Here is a 17,806-nt window from a genome sequence, read left to right on the forward strand (position 1 = left end):
CTATGTGACTTGTTCAGTTGATGCACTGCCATGGGAGCAAACAAGGTGGATACAATGCTCTGCAGCACGGGGGCTGAAATAGCGACTCAGGCAGGCAGCCCTGGCAATGTGCAGGGAAGAGAGCATGTTGCATGCATGCCTTGTGTCCAGGGTTTTTGTGACGAGGGGTGAAGATGTGACCCGTCTTCCTCCATTCTTTCTGTTTGGTAATATGGAAGGGACAAGGCAGGTAGATGGAGAAGCAGAGCTGGACAGAGGCGCCAGTCAAAGCGGGGAGGTCAGCAGCTCTGAGAACAGGGCTGTGTGGGATCCGGAGATGTGGAGGGCAGCCCAGAAGCTGCTGCCACCCCCTCCTCCCATGTGTCCCCAGACCTTGGTGCTGACAAAAGACAGCATGTTCCTGAAGAGGCCTCTGCTTCTGGGACTCATTGCGCTGGGAACTCATGTCTGGACCATTCAAAAAGAATTTGTTGACATTAGTAAGAACCATGATTATTTAGTAACATCTGTGGCGTTTTCTCTGGCTCAGTTCAGTGAAGACAACATGGAAGAACACTCACAAGTTGTTGGAGGTTGGGCAGGCCCAGAAGAAGGTGAGTTGGAATCATTCTGTCCATGCCCTGATTATGGTCCCTGCATGAACAGCCCTGAGCTGGATGCCATGCCAGCAGGGCCCTGATAGGGAAGGTCTCACCTCTGTACCACATTCCTGAAGAAACTGGGTGTGGCCCCCTCCCTGCATAGCGCCCACCAGCTTCCCTCGATCTTTCCCATTTCCTGACCCTCTGCCTCTTCCTTGGACAGCGGCCAACCCTGGACGCCTGGAGGATGTGGGAGCTCCTTGGGCACAGGTACTCTACCTGTTCTCCCAGCCCTTGTGCCCTGTCCTAGTTCATGGCCTGGGGACTGTGTAAGTGAGGTTGGGAATACGTGTGTGTGTGTGTAGGTGTGTGTGTGTGTGCGTGTGTGTGTGTGTGTGAGAGAGAGAGAGAGTTGTTGGTGTATGTTGGGGCATGAGTGGATATCATGTGTCAGTTACAAAAACTGAGCCCCAAACAAGTCAGCCTTCTAGATAATTCCAGGTCAGTCCAATGAGAGGCAGGTTCCTCCTTATGGTGATTTCTGGCTACTTTTCTAAGTTTGAGTTCTTGAATTTTCATGGACTTCTATTTAACAAGATGAAATGGTAACTTTTAATAACTTCTGATAGAAGCCTAACGAAACAAACACATGGAACAGCATCTCCTTCATAAATATCCAGTTCAGTGTTAACAAGAAGAGCCTTTCTGTGCAGTCAACTCCCACATAAAGAGACAAACATCCCCAGCCCCCAGGACCCCCTACATCCCTGTCTAGACGCTGCTCTGAAAAGGACAGCCAGCTGAGATGGTTCATCAGTGGACTAACAGACCTGCTACCCTACTCTCCAGAGTGGGATTCTCTGGTGTGCTCCCCTTGTGTCTGGATGACATCGCACAGGTGTACGATTGAGAGATCAGTGGTGCTGTTAGGGTCGCTGTGGCCCACGCAGGCTCCATGCTGTGCAGCCTCTGATCCTGTGAGCCTGTTCCCTCCTGTGCATTCACGGGACTATAGATGCGACTAGCGAGTGCAGGCCATCAGGAGGAGTGCCTCAGGGAAGATTTCAGTACATGCTTCAGGTGCATTTAGGGAAACCTTTCTGTTGATCATATGCTTACAGAGAAATTGCACATGATTTGAATATTCTATTTATACTCATAGTCTAGTCTTCTGCCCACTTTTGTATTTTATTCATTCATGGGAAGCAAATATTTAGCAGCTGTTTTATAATTTCTTCTTGACAGAGGTGGACAATGATATTTTTAATGGAGTTGACATTGCACTGCACAATTTGTAAAGAACAGGGTGAAGACCTAAACAGCTGCCCCTTACAAGAAGGCCTAGGAAAGAAAAAGATTTGATAATAAAATTAACAATAATATTAAGGAAGGTCTATGAAAGGAAGCTTAGAGAAAATGTCAGGGATGATCCTGGGCCACAATGAAGGTCTTGGCCCACTCCCTCCAGGTCCCAGGGCTCCAACCAGAGAGGGAAGGTGGTCACACTAAGAAGACAGAGTGGCTTCCAGCAGAGTAGTGAAGCTGAGCCCTGCATTCACCTGGCTGGTCCATCAGAAATACCCTGAAGATACCCATATGACCTTCCTCCCAGGATGAAGCCCTCTCTCTAGAACATAGCCTGAATATTTCCCGAGACCTTGGGTTCTGTCTCGGTGATCCTAACTCTTCCTTTATTTTGGTTTTGGAGGATTCTTTAGTTTATCTAGTCACCCCACATCCCCCTCTAATATCCTGGGCTTCAAGGACATGTCCCAATCTTCCCTCCACCCCAGCCTCGGGGAAAGCCTCCCCTCTGGGTAGGTTTGCAGCTCTTGCCGAGTGTCCAGTGTCCAGCTGGATCATCTCCTGAGCAGTCTGCTGGCTCCCTCAGAACTCATGGGGGCATGGAGCATCTAGGAAATGTCATGGGTACTGGCAGGACCCCTGAAGGGCAAGTCATGGTCCCACTAGGACCCTCTCAGGAGCCCCCGACCCACATGTGCAGATTCAGTAACCCCTGCCCATCATTTTGGTGGAGACTTGAGCTCTTCAGATTTTATGCTAGGCCACTGTTTCTTTTTGCTTTTCATCATTTGTAGTTTTCATGTACAGTGAACTCCTACTCAGTCTTTCATGTGAAGTGCTCTCCATGTGTTAAACTGTTCTAATCTCATAATTACTATTTTTTTTTCAGTTGGACTGCACCTTTATTGTGGATGCCAGACCATGGCTTTCCCAGTTCTTCCTCCTGAACAGTACCTGCATGCAGAAATAGGCAGAGAAGGGGCCCCTGGCTCCTCGAGCAGAAGTTCCTGGGGCACGTGGGTGGTTCAGTCAGTTAAGCATCTGCCTTCAGCTCAGGTTGTGATCTCAGGGTCCTGGGATCGAGTCCCGCATCAGACTCTGTGTTCAGTGGGGAGCCTGCTTCTCCCTCTGTCTTCCCGCCTTCTGACTGTGCGCTCTCTCTCTCTTTCTCTCTCTGACAAGTAAATAAATAAAATATTTTTTTAAAAAAAGATGTTCCTTTCCCTCCAGAGAACAACAGTCAGCCTGTAGTCTCAGGTCTGTTTAGTACCAGGAAAATTAAATGTATCTCAGAGCACTTTCTGGGTTCCCGTCTGTTTTGCACTCTCCCACATCTTTTATATTTTATAAATGTTGCTGCCTGTGACAAGGGGTGGAGAATTCATCACCATTACTGCTCTTACCTTGACTGTAGGTGTAGAGTGTTGAGTCAATCAGACTCTCCAGCTCATGGGAGGCTGTCCTAGTGGTCCTTGCAGGGTCCCCACTGGTTGGGTGGTGTATTTATTCATTCACTTACGCATCTTTTCATCTATCCATCCATCTATCCATCCATCCATCCATGTACCCACTCACCTATTCATTTGTCTTCCAATCTTTCTATGCCCCTCATCCATCCCACTCAAAAGGAAGGTAGACAAATTTGCCAAGGAACAGACACATGTGGCCCCTTCAGCTGCTGAGTACGTTCCCCATAGCTCCTCTGTTTCAATTTCTCCTGTGGTCATTTGTTGAACTGAGATTCTCCATGCATCACCCTGTGCTCCACTTAAGTGTTAATTGACAAATTAGTAACAATTGTATAGAATATTCACCACCAATTATGGAACGTGTATTCTTCTTGATCTGATTGGCTATGGATCCAAACTGAACATATTCTGATTCATAAAGTGAATCTCAATGAATTTGAAAGAACTAGTATCATTAGGGATAAGTGTCTCTGGCTGCAGGGATGTTTTGATTAAATTAAGGAGAAAAATGGTTGTCGAGGTAGCAACACACCTTAAAAGAACATATGTAATCAAAACTCTGATTAGGGTATGTGATCAAAGGAAATGATTAAACTTATGATGTGAAAAGTATATGTGGTGTTCCTGAGGTTCAGCCTCAAGGGAAGTGACAGTCTGGACAGGCACACACAGAGGATGGGCACAAAAATGATGGGTGATCACAGTCTTCCTCAAAAATGGAAGAAATTATGACAAAAAACATAAACAAAGGAAAGAAGAAACAGCTTGATAGAGAGCGTCATGAAATGCAAGAGTTGGTCCATTGGCAGGCCTCACGAAATTGTTGACCCCTGGTACGAGATATCTAGAAGGAAGGTAGTCACAATCCATGTCGGTAGTATCCTGCAGGTCTCGAAAGATGACAATGGCCACTCTGGTCATCCTGCTGCTGGGTGGGGAGAAAGAACCAGCCACACGGGGACCTGAGTTTCTTAGGGGAGGCAACATTCAGGATCAGACACACCCTAGGCAGGGTGTGGAGTCCTTGTTATGATTATCCTTATACACCCAGGTTGCTAGCTATCTACTGATGTGCAACAGTGAAAGTGGTCACAAAGGTGTCTGCCATTCTGGCCACATTCCCATCTCTTTCTGGGATAGTCCCAGTCTGTCTTTACGGCCTATCCGGCTGTGGCCCTGGCCCTGTATCCTTTCTGGGATCATCATCAATGTTCAGGTGTCTGTTTACTCCATGCCCAAAGTGGGAAAATCCTTCCCTCGCAGAGTGTCCTCACATGCATGGGCAACATGTCATACTTTCCTGGTCCACTCACTCCCAATATCTTGTGTGAGGTCAGGCAGGACACTCACAGGTACTGTGGTTCCTCTGAGAAAAGTCTAACAAAAATGACTCAGCAAAGGCCATGGGACTTCAAAGTGGCAACGCTGTGTGGAAACACCTGTTAGCTAGGGCTGGTCAAGACCTGTTTTCCCAGTCCCTCTCATGCCCATGGCTGCCATCCACATCCATTCCAGCTGAGCCCTGCCCTGGGCTGGTACCTGCCTTGTCCTGGATTTCTCTCCACCCATCCAGGACATTAGAAACCTCTCTCCCCACTGCCAAACAGAGCTAGACCTCATGGCAAGCAGGTCAGCTGGTGCTAGAGGTGTTGGAAGGGATGGTAACCTAGCCCCAATGGTAACCCTTCCCTGAACGTGCAGCCACGGTCAGAGGTAGACCTGGTTTTTACCTTAACTTCCCAGAGCCCACTAGTGTTCCTAAGAGCTCGGGTGACCTGGCAGTTGTAGGATACACTGCCGTGAGAGCAAAGGAATTGGGTTCAAGGCCCTCATTCAGAGCCTATTAGGGCTGGGCTGGGGCAGGTGGAAGCAGCACTGGAAACAGAGCATTTTACATGCATGTTCCTGGGTCCAAGGCTTATGGAACAAAACAGTGAAAACTGTGAGCCCCTGCTCTGCCTTCTGTTAGTGATGATGGGAGGGACAGGCAGGCAGTGAAGGGGAGGAGCTGGACAGAGCACTGGCCAGCAGCCCAGGGACTCCCTGGTATAGGACTGTGTGGGATGCAGAGCTTCAGAGGGTGGTCCCGAACTAGCTGCCACCCTGCCACCTGTTTGCTGCTGGCCTCCAAGACTGACACCAGACAGAATGCTCCTGAAGGCATCTCTGATTCTGGGGCTCATTGTGCTGGTGCCTCATGTCTGCAGTTCTGACTTTATGGACATTGGTAGGAGAACAAATTACTTCATCTTGTGTGTTGAGTTTGCGGTGTTTCATTTCAACCAAGTCTACCCAGATGAGTATGCGTACAAGCTGCTGTGGGTGCGGCGAAGCCAGCGCAAGGTGAGTTGAGTGTCCTCCCTCCGGGTGGCTCCATACTTGCCCTGAGACCACACTTGGGAGGCGTGAGTCCTTGATCTGCGGCAAAGAACAATGATGTTTTAATTTGGTAAATATTGTTTGAAAAGTTGCAAGATTTCATTAGAAGTGTTCCGAGTTTCTGATTTGTTTCTTTCATGAGCCAAGCCCCTGAATAACAGAAGGATGGAAAGATGGTGAGCAGAAAGCAAGCATTGAAAGCAGAGATCCAACTGCTGAGTGAGAGAGGGAAGAAAAGCTGCCAATGAGGTGGTTGGAAGAAGCCAGAGCAGCAGGGAAACAAGAAATCAGAAAGACTAAGAAAAGCAGTCGCTGGGAAGCAAGAGCCCAAGAAAGAAAGGCATCTCAGAGGCTGAGCTGTGAGTCTTCTGCATGAAACACTGTGGGTCCAGGGCTGGACGGGAGGCAGCAGAGAAGACAGATTGGGACATGTTCTCATGGGATTGTGGTGCTAGTGAGGACAGGCCAATGGTTCCAAGTTCATGAGTGGAACAGGGAAAAGCTGGAGAAGAGCAGTAAGTGTGGGGGCCCAGGGCAGAGGGGAAGCTGGGGACAAGGGGGGCAAGTCAGGGCAGGCATCTCAATGATGGATACTCCTGGAAAGATCTGGTCACATGGAGGTTGAGGATGAGAAGGGCAGGCAGCCCTGGAGAGGACCCTGGTTGGGGGCAAGCAACAAATATACTTGTGGACAGCCTGAAATTCTGTGGACTGTGGTTGCAGGGAAGGAGATGCAGAGAGGCAGGAGTGCAGGGGGAGGTAGGGCTGGGGGCATTTCAGGGCCCCAGGCAGAGATTTGAGATGTTATCCTTGAAGACCTGGGGATCCACTGAAGGAAGTCACTCAGGGTCCCACAAGCCATGCAGGTCGAGACCAAGATGCAGGGGATGGTCCTCTGGTCACTGGGAAGTAGAAGAAGTGCTGGTTTCTGCATGTGTTGGAGGTCAATGTGGGGTGCACTGGTGTGGGGGTGTAGAGATAGAAGGGGTCAAATATAGAACCCCAGTGTTTTCCCAGAACACATGGGTGTGCAGTGACTCCATCAACCGAAAAGACAACAGAGCAAGGTTGGAGGAGACACAAACAGATCTGGGCAGCACATCACATTTAGGATTCCTGAAGTAGCCCATGCAGAAGGAGGCCATGGGTTACAGTAGAGAAGAGTTGAGTAGAGAGTAGAGTAGAGAAAATGTTGGGCCTGATAGAAATGTGTCCTTAGCCTCTATTGGGCAAACCTTTCTCACTACTGTTTATTTTTATCACGTTGTGCTTTCTTTGAATGGAATACAGACTGCTGTCCAGAATTCATTCTGTCCATGCCCAGATTCTGATACCTGCATGAGCAGTCCTGAGCCAGGCACCATGTCTGCAAGGCCCTGATGGGTAAAGTCTCATCTCTGCATCACACTGGGTGTGGCCCCCTCCCTGCACAGCACCTACTGGCTTCCCTCAGTCTTTCCCATTTCCTGGCCCTCTGCCTCCTTCTTAGACAGCAGCCAACCCTGGACATCTGGAGGATGTGGGAGCCCCTTGGGCATTGAGATTATAGCTGCTGCTCCAGCCCTTGTGCCTGTCTTAGCTCAGGGTCTGGGGGTCATGCAAGTGAAGCTAGGGGTACATGAATGTGTGTGTGTGTGTGTGTGTGTGTGTGTGTTTGTGTTGGGTTGGTGGGGTGCTTATTGGGTCATGAGTGGGTATCATGTGTCACCTGTAAAAACTGAACCCTGAACAAAGAAGTCAGCCTTCTAGATAATTCCAGGTCAGTCCAGTGAGAGACAGGTTCCTCCCCACAGTGATTTCTGGCTACATTTCTAAATTTGAGCTCTTCTTAAGTTTTCACACACTTCTTTCTATTTAACAAGATGAAATAGTAACTTAATAACTTCTGATAGAAGCCTAACAAACACATGGAACAGCATCTTTTTCGTAAATATCCACCTCAGTGAACCTTAGCAAGAAGAGCCTTTCCGTGCATCCAACTCCCACATAAAGAGACAAGCATTCCCAGCCCCCAGGACACCCTACACCCCTGTCTAGACACTGTTCTTAAAGGGACCACCAGCTGCGATGGCTGATCAGTGGACTAACAGACCTGCTACCCTACTCTCCAGAGGATTCTCTGGTGTGCTCTCCTTGTGTCTGGATGACACCACGCAGGTATACGATTGAGAGAGATCAGTGGTCCTCTTAGGGTCGCTGTGGCCCATGCAGGCTCCATGCTGCACAGCCTCTGATCCTGTGAGCCTGTTCCCTCCTGTGCATTCATGGCACTGTAGATGCGACTAGCGGGTGCAGGCCATCAGGAGGAGTGCCTCAGGGAAGTTTCCCATACATGCTTCAGGTGTACATATGGACACCTGTTTGTAAGAAAAATGGAGAATTAAAAGGGAAAGATAAAATAATAAATCAATTTAAAAATAAAAGACATTGTACATATGTATGTCCTTATTCATTTACATATGTACATTCACAGCTTTTGCCTGTTTTCCTTTTGATTCTCTGCTTTTTTTTATTAAAACAAAGTATTTCATTGCAGTTTCTCTAATTTGTTCTTAACAGCAGTTTACCTTCATATATTTAATGGAGTTGGAATTGGGCCAAACCATTTGTACAAAAGAGGATGAAGATCTGGAAAACTGCCCCTTGCAAGAAGGCCCGGAAGAGAAAAAGGTTTGAGAATATGATGAACATTCATATAAAGGAGGCTAGGGAAGTTATCAGAAATGATCCTGGGCCAGAAAAAGTCCTGGCCTTCAGGTCCCAGGGCTCCCCCTTAGGGGAATATTGTTATTCTAGGGCAACAGAGCTGCTCCGGCCCATTGAGCCCTGCGCTCACAGCTCTCCTGTGTAATAGCCTTCTTATGTCATCATCTATGAGCTGATATTGTCCAGGGGACTTGGACCTCGGGCATGAGCCAGAGTCAGGATGACACCCTCAGTGGGGCTTGTCTGAGCCCCACCCCTCATCCCAGCCTGAGGGGCAGCCTCTCCTCTGGGTAGGTTTGCAGCTCTTGCCGAGTGTCCAGTGTCCAGCTGGATCATCTCCTGAGCAGTCTGCTGGCTCCCTCAGAACTCATGGGGGCATGGAGCATCTAGGAAATGTCATGGGTACTGGCAGGACCCCTGAAGGGCAAGTCATGGTCCCACTAGGACCCTCTCAGGAGCCCCCGACCCACATGTGCAGATTCAGTAACCCCTGCCCATCATTTTGGTGGAGACTTGAGCTCTTCAGATTTTATGCTAGGCCACTGTTTCTTTTTGCTTTTCATCATTTGTAGTTTTCATGTACAGTGAACTCCTACTCAGTCTTTCATGTGAAGTGCTCTCCATGTGTTAAACTGTTCTAATCTCATAATTACTATTTTTTTTTCAGTTGGACTGCACCTTTATTGTGGATGCCAGACCATGGCTTTCCCAGTTCTTCCTCCTGAACAGTACCTGCATGCAGAAATAGGCAGAGAAGGGGCCCCTGGCTCCTCGAGCAGAAGTTCCTGGGGCACGTGGGTGGTTCAGTCAGTTAAGCATCTGCCTTCAGCTCAGGTTGTGATCTCAGGGTCCTGGGATCGAGTCCCGCATCAGACTCTGTGTTCAGTGGGGAGCCTGCTTCTCCCTCTGTCTTCCCGCCTTCTGACTGTGCGCTCTCTCTCTCTTTCTCTCTCTGACAAGTAAATAAATAAAATATTTTTTTAAAAAAAGATGTTCCTTTCCCTCCAGAGAACAACAGTCAGCCTGTAGTCTCAGGTCTGTTTAGTACCAGGAAAATTAAATGTATCTCAGAGCACTTTCTGGGTCTCTGTCTGTTTTGCACTGTTTTGTACCCACTCACCTATTCATTCATCCTCCAATCTCTCCATGCCCCTCATCCATCCCACTCTAAAGGAAGGTAGACAAATTTGCCAAGGAACAGACACCTGTTTCTCTCTTCCAGCTCTGGGGCCAGGCTCACAATGGGGCGGTCCTTCTGAGGAGGGGCCATATCTAGTCACAGAGATTGGAGGTGGGTGAGTGAAGCTGATAAAATACTCTGTCCTGGAGCATAACAAATAATATGGAGGACAAGGGTAGATGGAGAGGAGAAGGGAGTTGAGGGAAATTGGAAGGGGAGGTGAACCATGAGAGACTATGGACTCTGAAAAACAACCTGAAGGTTTTGAAGGGGCGGGGGGGGGGGAGGTTGGGGAAACCAGGTGGTGGGTATTAGGGAGGGCACAGATTGCATGGAGCACTGGGTGTGGTGAAAAAACAATGAATACTGTTACGCTGAAAAGAAATAAAAAATTAAAAAAAATACTCTGTCCTCCATGGACACTCATCAGGGCATCAGCCCATGAGCCTCTTGACACATAGAAAGTCATCCCCGGCCTCTGAGGATAGCTCAGAGAATGGTAGCGCCAGTCACCATGTCCCACCTGCTCCCTGATGATTCCTCCTTCCAACCCAGCCTGGCCTCCATGGCTGTCAACACCAGTTATTACCCCTGGGGTAGGAACTGTGGTGACACACACCCAGTCTGATGAGCAACTCTGTTTTCAGGGATCCTTGTGGGAGTAGCCCTGAAGGGGCAGAGTAAGGAAGGGTATGGGACCACCTGGGGGCATGACTGGGACAGAGAAGCACTGACAATGCTACTTGAAGGAATCTTTCAGAATGGAAGGGCTGAGGTATCTTTCTTCCTTCTTCCTGGGTTTCTAAAGACTGATTTGAGTGGTTCCTAGTTGAAAGTCTGCCTGTTTCCTGGACAATCCATTTTTCATGAAGTGGTCATAAGCAACAATGTGACAGGATTTCCGAAGAAAACTGGGGATTGTTCCGTTGGGTACAGCACAGAAGTAGTGGCTTCTTTCAGCTTTGGTTTTTTGACCAATCTGAGTGTAGAGTTTGTAACTTAGATAGGGACTTACACAATCTTACAAGGTAAGTCTGTGTGGTCAGCAGAGCTGACCTATTTTCCATCCTTGCTTTAGAGCCCTCAGGTTCTGAGGGTTTGAACCATTGTTCTTGGGCTGTGTGGCTTCACCTGAGGATGGCCTGGTGTCTTGTTTTTTTTCTCACTATGTCTGTCATGTTCTCTCTTGATCCACATGAAAACGCCCTTGGTTTCATTTTAAAAATGTAGAGACCAGGACATACCCACCTCCCACCACTACATAGAAGAATCTTTGTGACCAGCCACCAGAAATACATGAAGTCTCCAGGTGCATGGCACTGTGGCCACAGTTGGGAAATAGTTTTCTAAGGAACTGCGATAGTTAAAAATGTGTGAATTGTAGTTAGGGTATTTTGTTTGTGACCAATGTGTTTCCTCTTGTTCCTGCTCTGACAGAATAAGGGATTAAAAACATGGTCCCATTCATGGAATTGATGTTCACAGGTCATGGTTTGTGCAAGAGTGTTTGGTAGGTCAGGTAAATGTGCCTGCCACCACTGCCCATGGTGAGCCCACATTAGTAGGTTTTGAATGAAACAATACTGTCAGGGTGAGTCAGTACCAGAGGCAGCCTGTCCTGTGTCATCATGTCCTGGAGAGACCTCTCCAGATCCAGCCCAGTGACTCATTGTCCCAAATCAGTAGGGAGCAAAAATATACTTGGAAGTTACAATACAAGATCACACATAGAAACATTGACACACTTCTCAGAAATTCTCAATTTCCACAAAACTCAGAATGTTTTATGGGACTTCCTGGCCTGAAGGAATAGAGGTTCCTGGGATATATTTGTGAGACCTCTCCTGAAATAGGGGCTTATCCAAAATCTCAACACTGGGGTATTCAGGGAAGCTTCAAAAGGGAAAGGGAGGAGGTGAAGGCAAAATGTCACTCTCCCTGCAATGTCATAAAATTGAAGTTATGAGATGATCTCTATGAACCCTCACCACCAGCTCCCTTCCCCATTTCCCTATCAGGGCCCTGGTAGCTACTCTCATGATCCTTTACTGCTTTTCTTAAGTTGATCTCATAGACTGAGTCCAGCTCTTATGTTAACTTTTTGGTTTCCAAACACAAATATCCACAGGCATTAGCAAAGAAACGAAAGCTTGGAAACACATGTAACTAGCCATTCGTTATCTCCTTTTTGTGATAGTTTCCAAATATTATTTTCTGAGCAAAATCACTCACCACAGAAACCGCTATTGTTTATCTGCTTCCTTGTCCTCTCTTATGAGGCCACATTGTCAGTCCAACAATACCATCAGTGAATCAAAACTAACAAATCAATGTCCTGAAGCACTGCATTCATTAGACTGGCCCCTCACCTCCATCTTCAATTGCCCCACACTCAGGTTCCATCCTTCAGCATCTGCCCCAAAGTCCTCCTAGTGTGCCCCATAGAACCTGTACAACCTCTCCTTCTTCTCCAGTCTGCTGGATGCACCCACTTTTGGAATCTACTCTTTAGATGATGACATTTTCTCTGAAATGGTCTATATTTTACATAAACCTCTTCCATGGCTCACGTCTTGTGCAATGCTATCAGATCAAGGTAAAATATTTTCTAAATCAGGGAAAGCCTCAATTAGTTCTAGATGTTAAAAACACAGAATGTCCAGCACTCAGTCAAAAACAATAAGAAAAAAAAAGACAAGACTTGATGTGTAAATCAAGAACAAAATTTAATAATAGAAACAAACCTGAGAATGTCTAAACAGGGCAGTTATCAGATATGGGGCTTTAACATCCTCAAGATGAATAAGTTAGGGGGAAAAGATGGGTAATACGGGTGAAAAGTAGAAGCTACCAAAAAGAATAAAAGGAACATTCTAGACTGAAAAATATAATAACAGAAATGAGTGATGTGATCGTCAGGTTAAACTGTATGGAAGTTAGACAGTGGGGAGGCAGGCCAGAGCAGATGCAGAATGGGAAACAAAGAACGGTGGGGTGAGATTTTCCCCATAGAGGAGAAACAGACCATGAGGCAGAAGCAGTATTTGAAAATGTAAAGCTTGAGTTTTCTATAATTGATTAAAGACATCAAACCATTGATTTAAGCAAGGTTACAAACACTAAGCAGGATATAATAAAAGAAACCCACAATCGAGCATAAAACAACTCTAAATCAAATTTAGGGAGAAAGATCTTAAAATCAGCCTGAGGTAAAAAGACCTTTTATTTTCACATAAACCACCATCAGGCTTTTAGCTGACCCCAGGCGGGAAACAACAAGTCAGAAGATACTGTCACGAACTTGCTAACCACTGAAGGAAATTAACCACTGACCTACAATTCCTTGAGCAACAAAAATCTCTCTCAAAAATACATACAAAACCAAGTTATTTTAAATAAGCCACATGGAGTGCATTTGCTGTCAGGAGAATTGTTCTAAAATAAAGACAAAAGGGAATTCTCTGGGCAGAAGGAGAAACAAGCCCAGGTGGAAAAAGAGTATGGTAGGAAGGAAAGAAGAAGAAACACATCAAAAGGATGAGTATGTGGATACATCTAGATGACATTTTGACATGTACAATCATGATATTGTATGGAAGATTGTTAAGTACATATAGAATTAGTACACATGAAAATAGTAGCACAAAGCTGAACAGTAGTCAGTGTAGTTAGGATAATATAAATGAATTGTGTACTGTAATTAAAAGACAAGGTTAGTTGACCTCTGAAAAAGTACAAGAAGGCAAAACAAAAAGGAAACATATCTCAAATATAAGAACCCTGAGATATGGGAAAAATAAGAATGGATTACAGTATAGTATGTCAACCAACCAAAAAATGTCAGTGTAACAGTGCTAAGATTCTGTAAAATGGAAAACCCTAAGACAAGAGGTAGTGCTTGAAATAAAGGTGGACATTTCACTATGGAAATGTTATTTACTAGGAAGATATAACAACTCTTAAGTGTGTAGGTACCTATCTCAGAATACTCAAAGCAGACAAAGAATGGATAAAAAGGAAAGATAATCAAATCCACAATCACAGCGAGAGAGCACAAACACAAACCACAGGACCTGACAAAACTCAGCTGAGGTAGGACATCAGCCAAGTTCTGAAGTTCCCATAGAGACATATCAACTTTTCCTTGACTTGTACTGAATGTCACTCAAACACTGACCATGAATACATGCTCATTTTTTTTCATTCTTTCTTCTTTTTTTTTCCTTTTTTTTCGGGGTGGGGGGTAGAGAGAGAGAGCGAGGGTGGGGAGGGGCAGAGGGAGAGGGAGAATCTTAAGCAGGCTCCACACCCACTGTGGAGCCTGAAGATGTATGGCTCAGTATCACTACCCTGAAATCATGACCTGAGCAAAATAAAAAATCATAAGATTAACCATCTGAGCCACCCAGGTTCCCCAATACATGCTCTTTTCAAGTGCACATGAAGTATTTCCAGAACTGATCAATTGTGTACCACAAAGTAATTCTTAACAAAATTTACAGGCCCAACACCTTGCAGGCATTTCCATGATTATGATGAAATTAAGTGGGGAATCAATCAATAAGAAAATGTTAGTGACTTCCAGAGATCAGGAGAAGCTTTCCTTTGTTCTGTGGACCCTCCCTGTCCTCTGTGTTGGCTGTTTCCTTGAAGTGACCTGGAGATTAAGGTGGTTGGAGTTAGAGGATATGTTACAGAGAGAGAGAAACTTCTGAGGGGCTCCTCTCTGAGGAGACAGTTCCAGGCCAAACTGTTGTGAGTAACTTTTCAGGCTACACATAATTATAAAGGCTCACCTGGTGGGCTTAAGGGGGGAAGTTGGCCTTCCCCACCAGTCCCATTCACACATTTGCATTCTCTGGAGAGAATTTCAGGTAGGGGCTCACATGCCCCTCCCTCCCATGAGGAAGATGCCCAAGAGACCCTACATAGGGGAACCTCTTCATGGAGGAGGGACACTTGACACTTGTCTCCACTCTGACTCAGTTCTCAGTACTTTCCCACTCCTAGCCCTGCCCCCTCAACCTCTCCAGAACCCTGGAGTCCTTTGTGGTTTGTTAGCTTCCCATTCATTCATTCATTCATTCACTGTCTTTTTTTCCACACCTACTCTAGTCCCCTGTCCCTCTTCTTTTTTTTTTTTTTTCCCCTGTCCCTCTTCTTAGGCAACCATTCTTATGTCTTTTATGTATGCCTTTGCTTTGGTTTTCTTAAAGAGTGTATAGTATCATTTTGTGTCCATAATAGTTATTTAATTGGGTTGTGTTATATATTGTTTTCTGAATTTAACTTTTTCCTGTTAATATAGTCTTTTAAAAGATCCTTTCTTGGAATCTCGGAATCTTGGAGACAAGAATGGATCTTCTCTGCATACATCCAGTCTAGTTTCCAACCCCTGCATTGTACTTTGTGGGGAGGTGTTCACCACTTTACCCACCTTTCCTCTACCCCAAGATGGTTTTTGACCCCCCCCCCATCAAATCTGCTGCAGCGAATGTCTTCCTTTAGGTCCCTTATGGATGTCCTGAGAAATTCCTTGGACTGGTACTCAGGAACAGACTTGTTGTGTACCGGGCTTTGCAAATCCTCAATTTATTTTCCAGAATGGAGGCACCAGTCCTCACACTGCCTAGACATGCAGGAGCCCTTCTGTGCTCCCGTAATCAGTCTCATCTAGCTTCCTCATTTTTGATAGCCTAGTAGGTGAAAAGGAGTAATCCATCTCATTGGTGATACCTACTTCCACTTCTTTGGTGACCAGTGGCTTTGAATATCTGTTGATATGCTCAGACTGCTAGGTTTCCCCTCTTACAATGCCTGGCTCACAACATTAGCTCATTCCTTAGTATCATATTTGGCAAATGTCTTTACTGACTTTTGTGAATGATATCTTTTGTTGAACACGTCCTAAATTTTGTGAGTTTTAATGTAGAGTGTGGCATTTCATACTAGAACTTATTAATGTATTCTTTAGGCTTTTGATCTTGCTTATTTTGGGGCTTCTTGATCTATCAATTTTTGGATTCAGATTGATCAGATAAAAAACTGACCACTTTTACTTGTTTTCTCCTGCAGCTGTCTCATTTCTTGCTAGGTGTGTGTTAGACCATTGCTAGGCCTATAAATACTTGGATGACTGTATCATCTTCTTCTATGTTTTCTTTTGTCCGTTTTTGTTACTTTATTAGTTTTTTTTTAATGCTGTGCTACAAATAACCATACATTTAGCAGCTTAAAACAATACCTATTTATTATCTCATAGTATCCACGGGTCAAACTTACATGGATCCTCTGTGCAGGGTCTTTCCAGGCTGATTCCAAGTGTTGGACAAGAATGGGGACTCACCAAAGATGGGGTCCTCCTCCAAGCTCATGTGGTAGTTGGCAGAATTCAGTTCCTGAGGTTGTAGGACTGATGTTCTCAGCTGTTAGAGGCTGCTGTTCTCTGCCAACATGGTCTTCCACTCAAGATGAGCATTTGCTCTTTCAAGGCCAATAGACAAGTATTTCTGCTGCCTCTTTTCTCTTAGCTCTATATCATCTTTTTCCCCCCCAAAACACAAAACAAACAGCTTTTGTGAGAGATGATCCATATGCCATAAAATGCACTCATTTAACATGTGCAATTCAGTGGCTTTTACTATATTCACAAAGTTGTGCATCCATCACCAGAATCAGTCTTAGAACATTTTCATCATCACAAAAACAAATGTCACACTCCTTAGGTATCACCCTCCAGTTCCCAATATCCCTCTGCCTCAGCCCTATCAGCAACTAAATTTCTGTCTGTATAGATTTGCGTACTCTGGATGTTTCACTTAAATGGAATCATACAATATTGATGACTTAGCATCCTTCATTTAACCTAATACTTTCAGGATTCATTCATGCTGTAGCATGTAATCAGTACTTCATTCCCTTTTATTGCTTAATAATATTCTATTGTGTGGATATACCACATTATATTTTATCCATTCTTTACTTGATGGATATGTGGGTTGTTTCCACTTTTCATCAATCATGCTGTATATACATTTTTGTGTGGACGTAATTTTACTCTTGTGTATATTCCTAGGAGTAATATGGCTGGAATGTATGGTAATTCTATTCTTTAATTATTTGAAGAACTGCCAGACTATTTTCCAAAATGGTTGCACCACTTTACATTCCCACTAACATTGTATAAGGATTCCAATTTTTTTATATGCTTGCCAAGACTTGAAATAATCTATCTTTTTTACTCTAGTCATGTCAGTGGTATGAAGTGGTAGCTCATTACAGCTTTGAGCTGCATTTTTCCAATGGCTAATAAAGTTGAACATCTCATGTGTTTATTGGACATTTGCATATATCTGCAGAAATGTCTATTCAGATATTTTGCCCATCTTTTAATGGGTTATTTGTCTTTTAATTATTGAGTTGTAGTAGTTTTTTTAAAAATATATTCCTGATTCAGATCTCTTAAGTCATAGATGATTTTCAAGATTTTTCTGCCATTATGTGGTTTGTCTTTTCACTTTCCTGTTAGTGTCTCTTGAAACACAAAAGTTTTACATTTTGATTAATCCCTTTTACCTATTTTTAATTTAGGGATTTTTGCTTTTGGTGTCATGCTCAGAAAGTGTTGCCTAATCAAAGCTCATAAATATTTACACCTCTGTTTTCTTTTAAGGGTTTTATTGTTTTAGTTTTTACACTTGGGTCTTTAATCCATTTTGAGTTAATTTTTTGTGTATGGTGTGTGGTAGGAGTCCAATTTCATTCTTCATGTGGATATCAAGTTGCCCCAGCACTAGTTGTTGAAAAACTCTTCTTTTCCTATTGAATTGTCTTGGGTCCTGTGTCACGACTCAATAACTATAAAATATGAGCATTTGCTCTAAGGACTCTCAGTTCCATTTTATTGAACTGTATGTCTATCTTTATTCCAGGACCACATTGTTAGGATTATTGTAGCTTTGGAGTAAAATTTGAGATTTGAAAGTGTCTGTTCTACAACTTTGTCTTTTTTTTTTCCAAGATATTTTGGGCTAGTTTGGGTTTCTCATATTTTATGAGTAATGGGTCTCTCACATTTTATGAGTAATGGTTCCATGGAGCTCTTTATTCTACTTCCTGAAAGTGAAACTCCTCTGTAGACCCTCTTTTAAAGGACTAATTTGATTAGCTCAACTCCACCCAGAATG

General features: G+C 44.7%; 1 protein-coding gene across 1 annotated transcript; it reads left to right on the forward strand.

Annotated features, from left to right (window-relative positions):
• Positions 1–316: 316 nt before the first annotated feature.
• LOC308349081 (putative cystatin-15) lies at positions 317–9,188 on the forward strand (the record flags this gene model as incomplete). Its single annotated transcript, XM_080813619.1, has 4 exons — positions 317–593; positions 5,451–5,698; positions 8,294–8,404; positions 9,108–9,188. 4 exons carry the CDS (start codon positions 317–319, stop codon positions 9,186–9,188), a joined length of 717 nt encoding a protein of 238 aa, XP_080669745.1.
• Positions 9,189–17,806: the final 8,618 nt, after the last annotated feature.

The sequence above is a fragment of the Martes martes genome (assembly GCF_963455335.1).
Source record: "Martes martes genome assembly, chromosome: 9".
In the NCBI taxonomy this organism is placed as follows: domain Eukaryota; kingdom Metazoa; phylum Chordata; class Mammalia; order Carnivora; family Mustelidae; genus Martes; species Martes martes.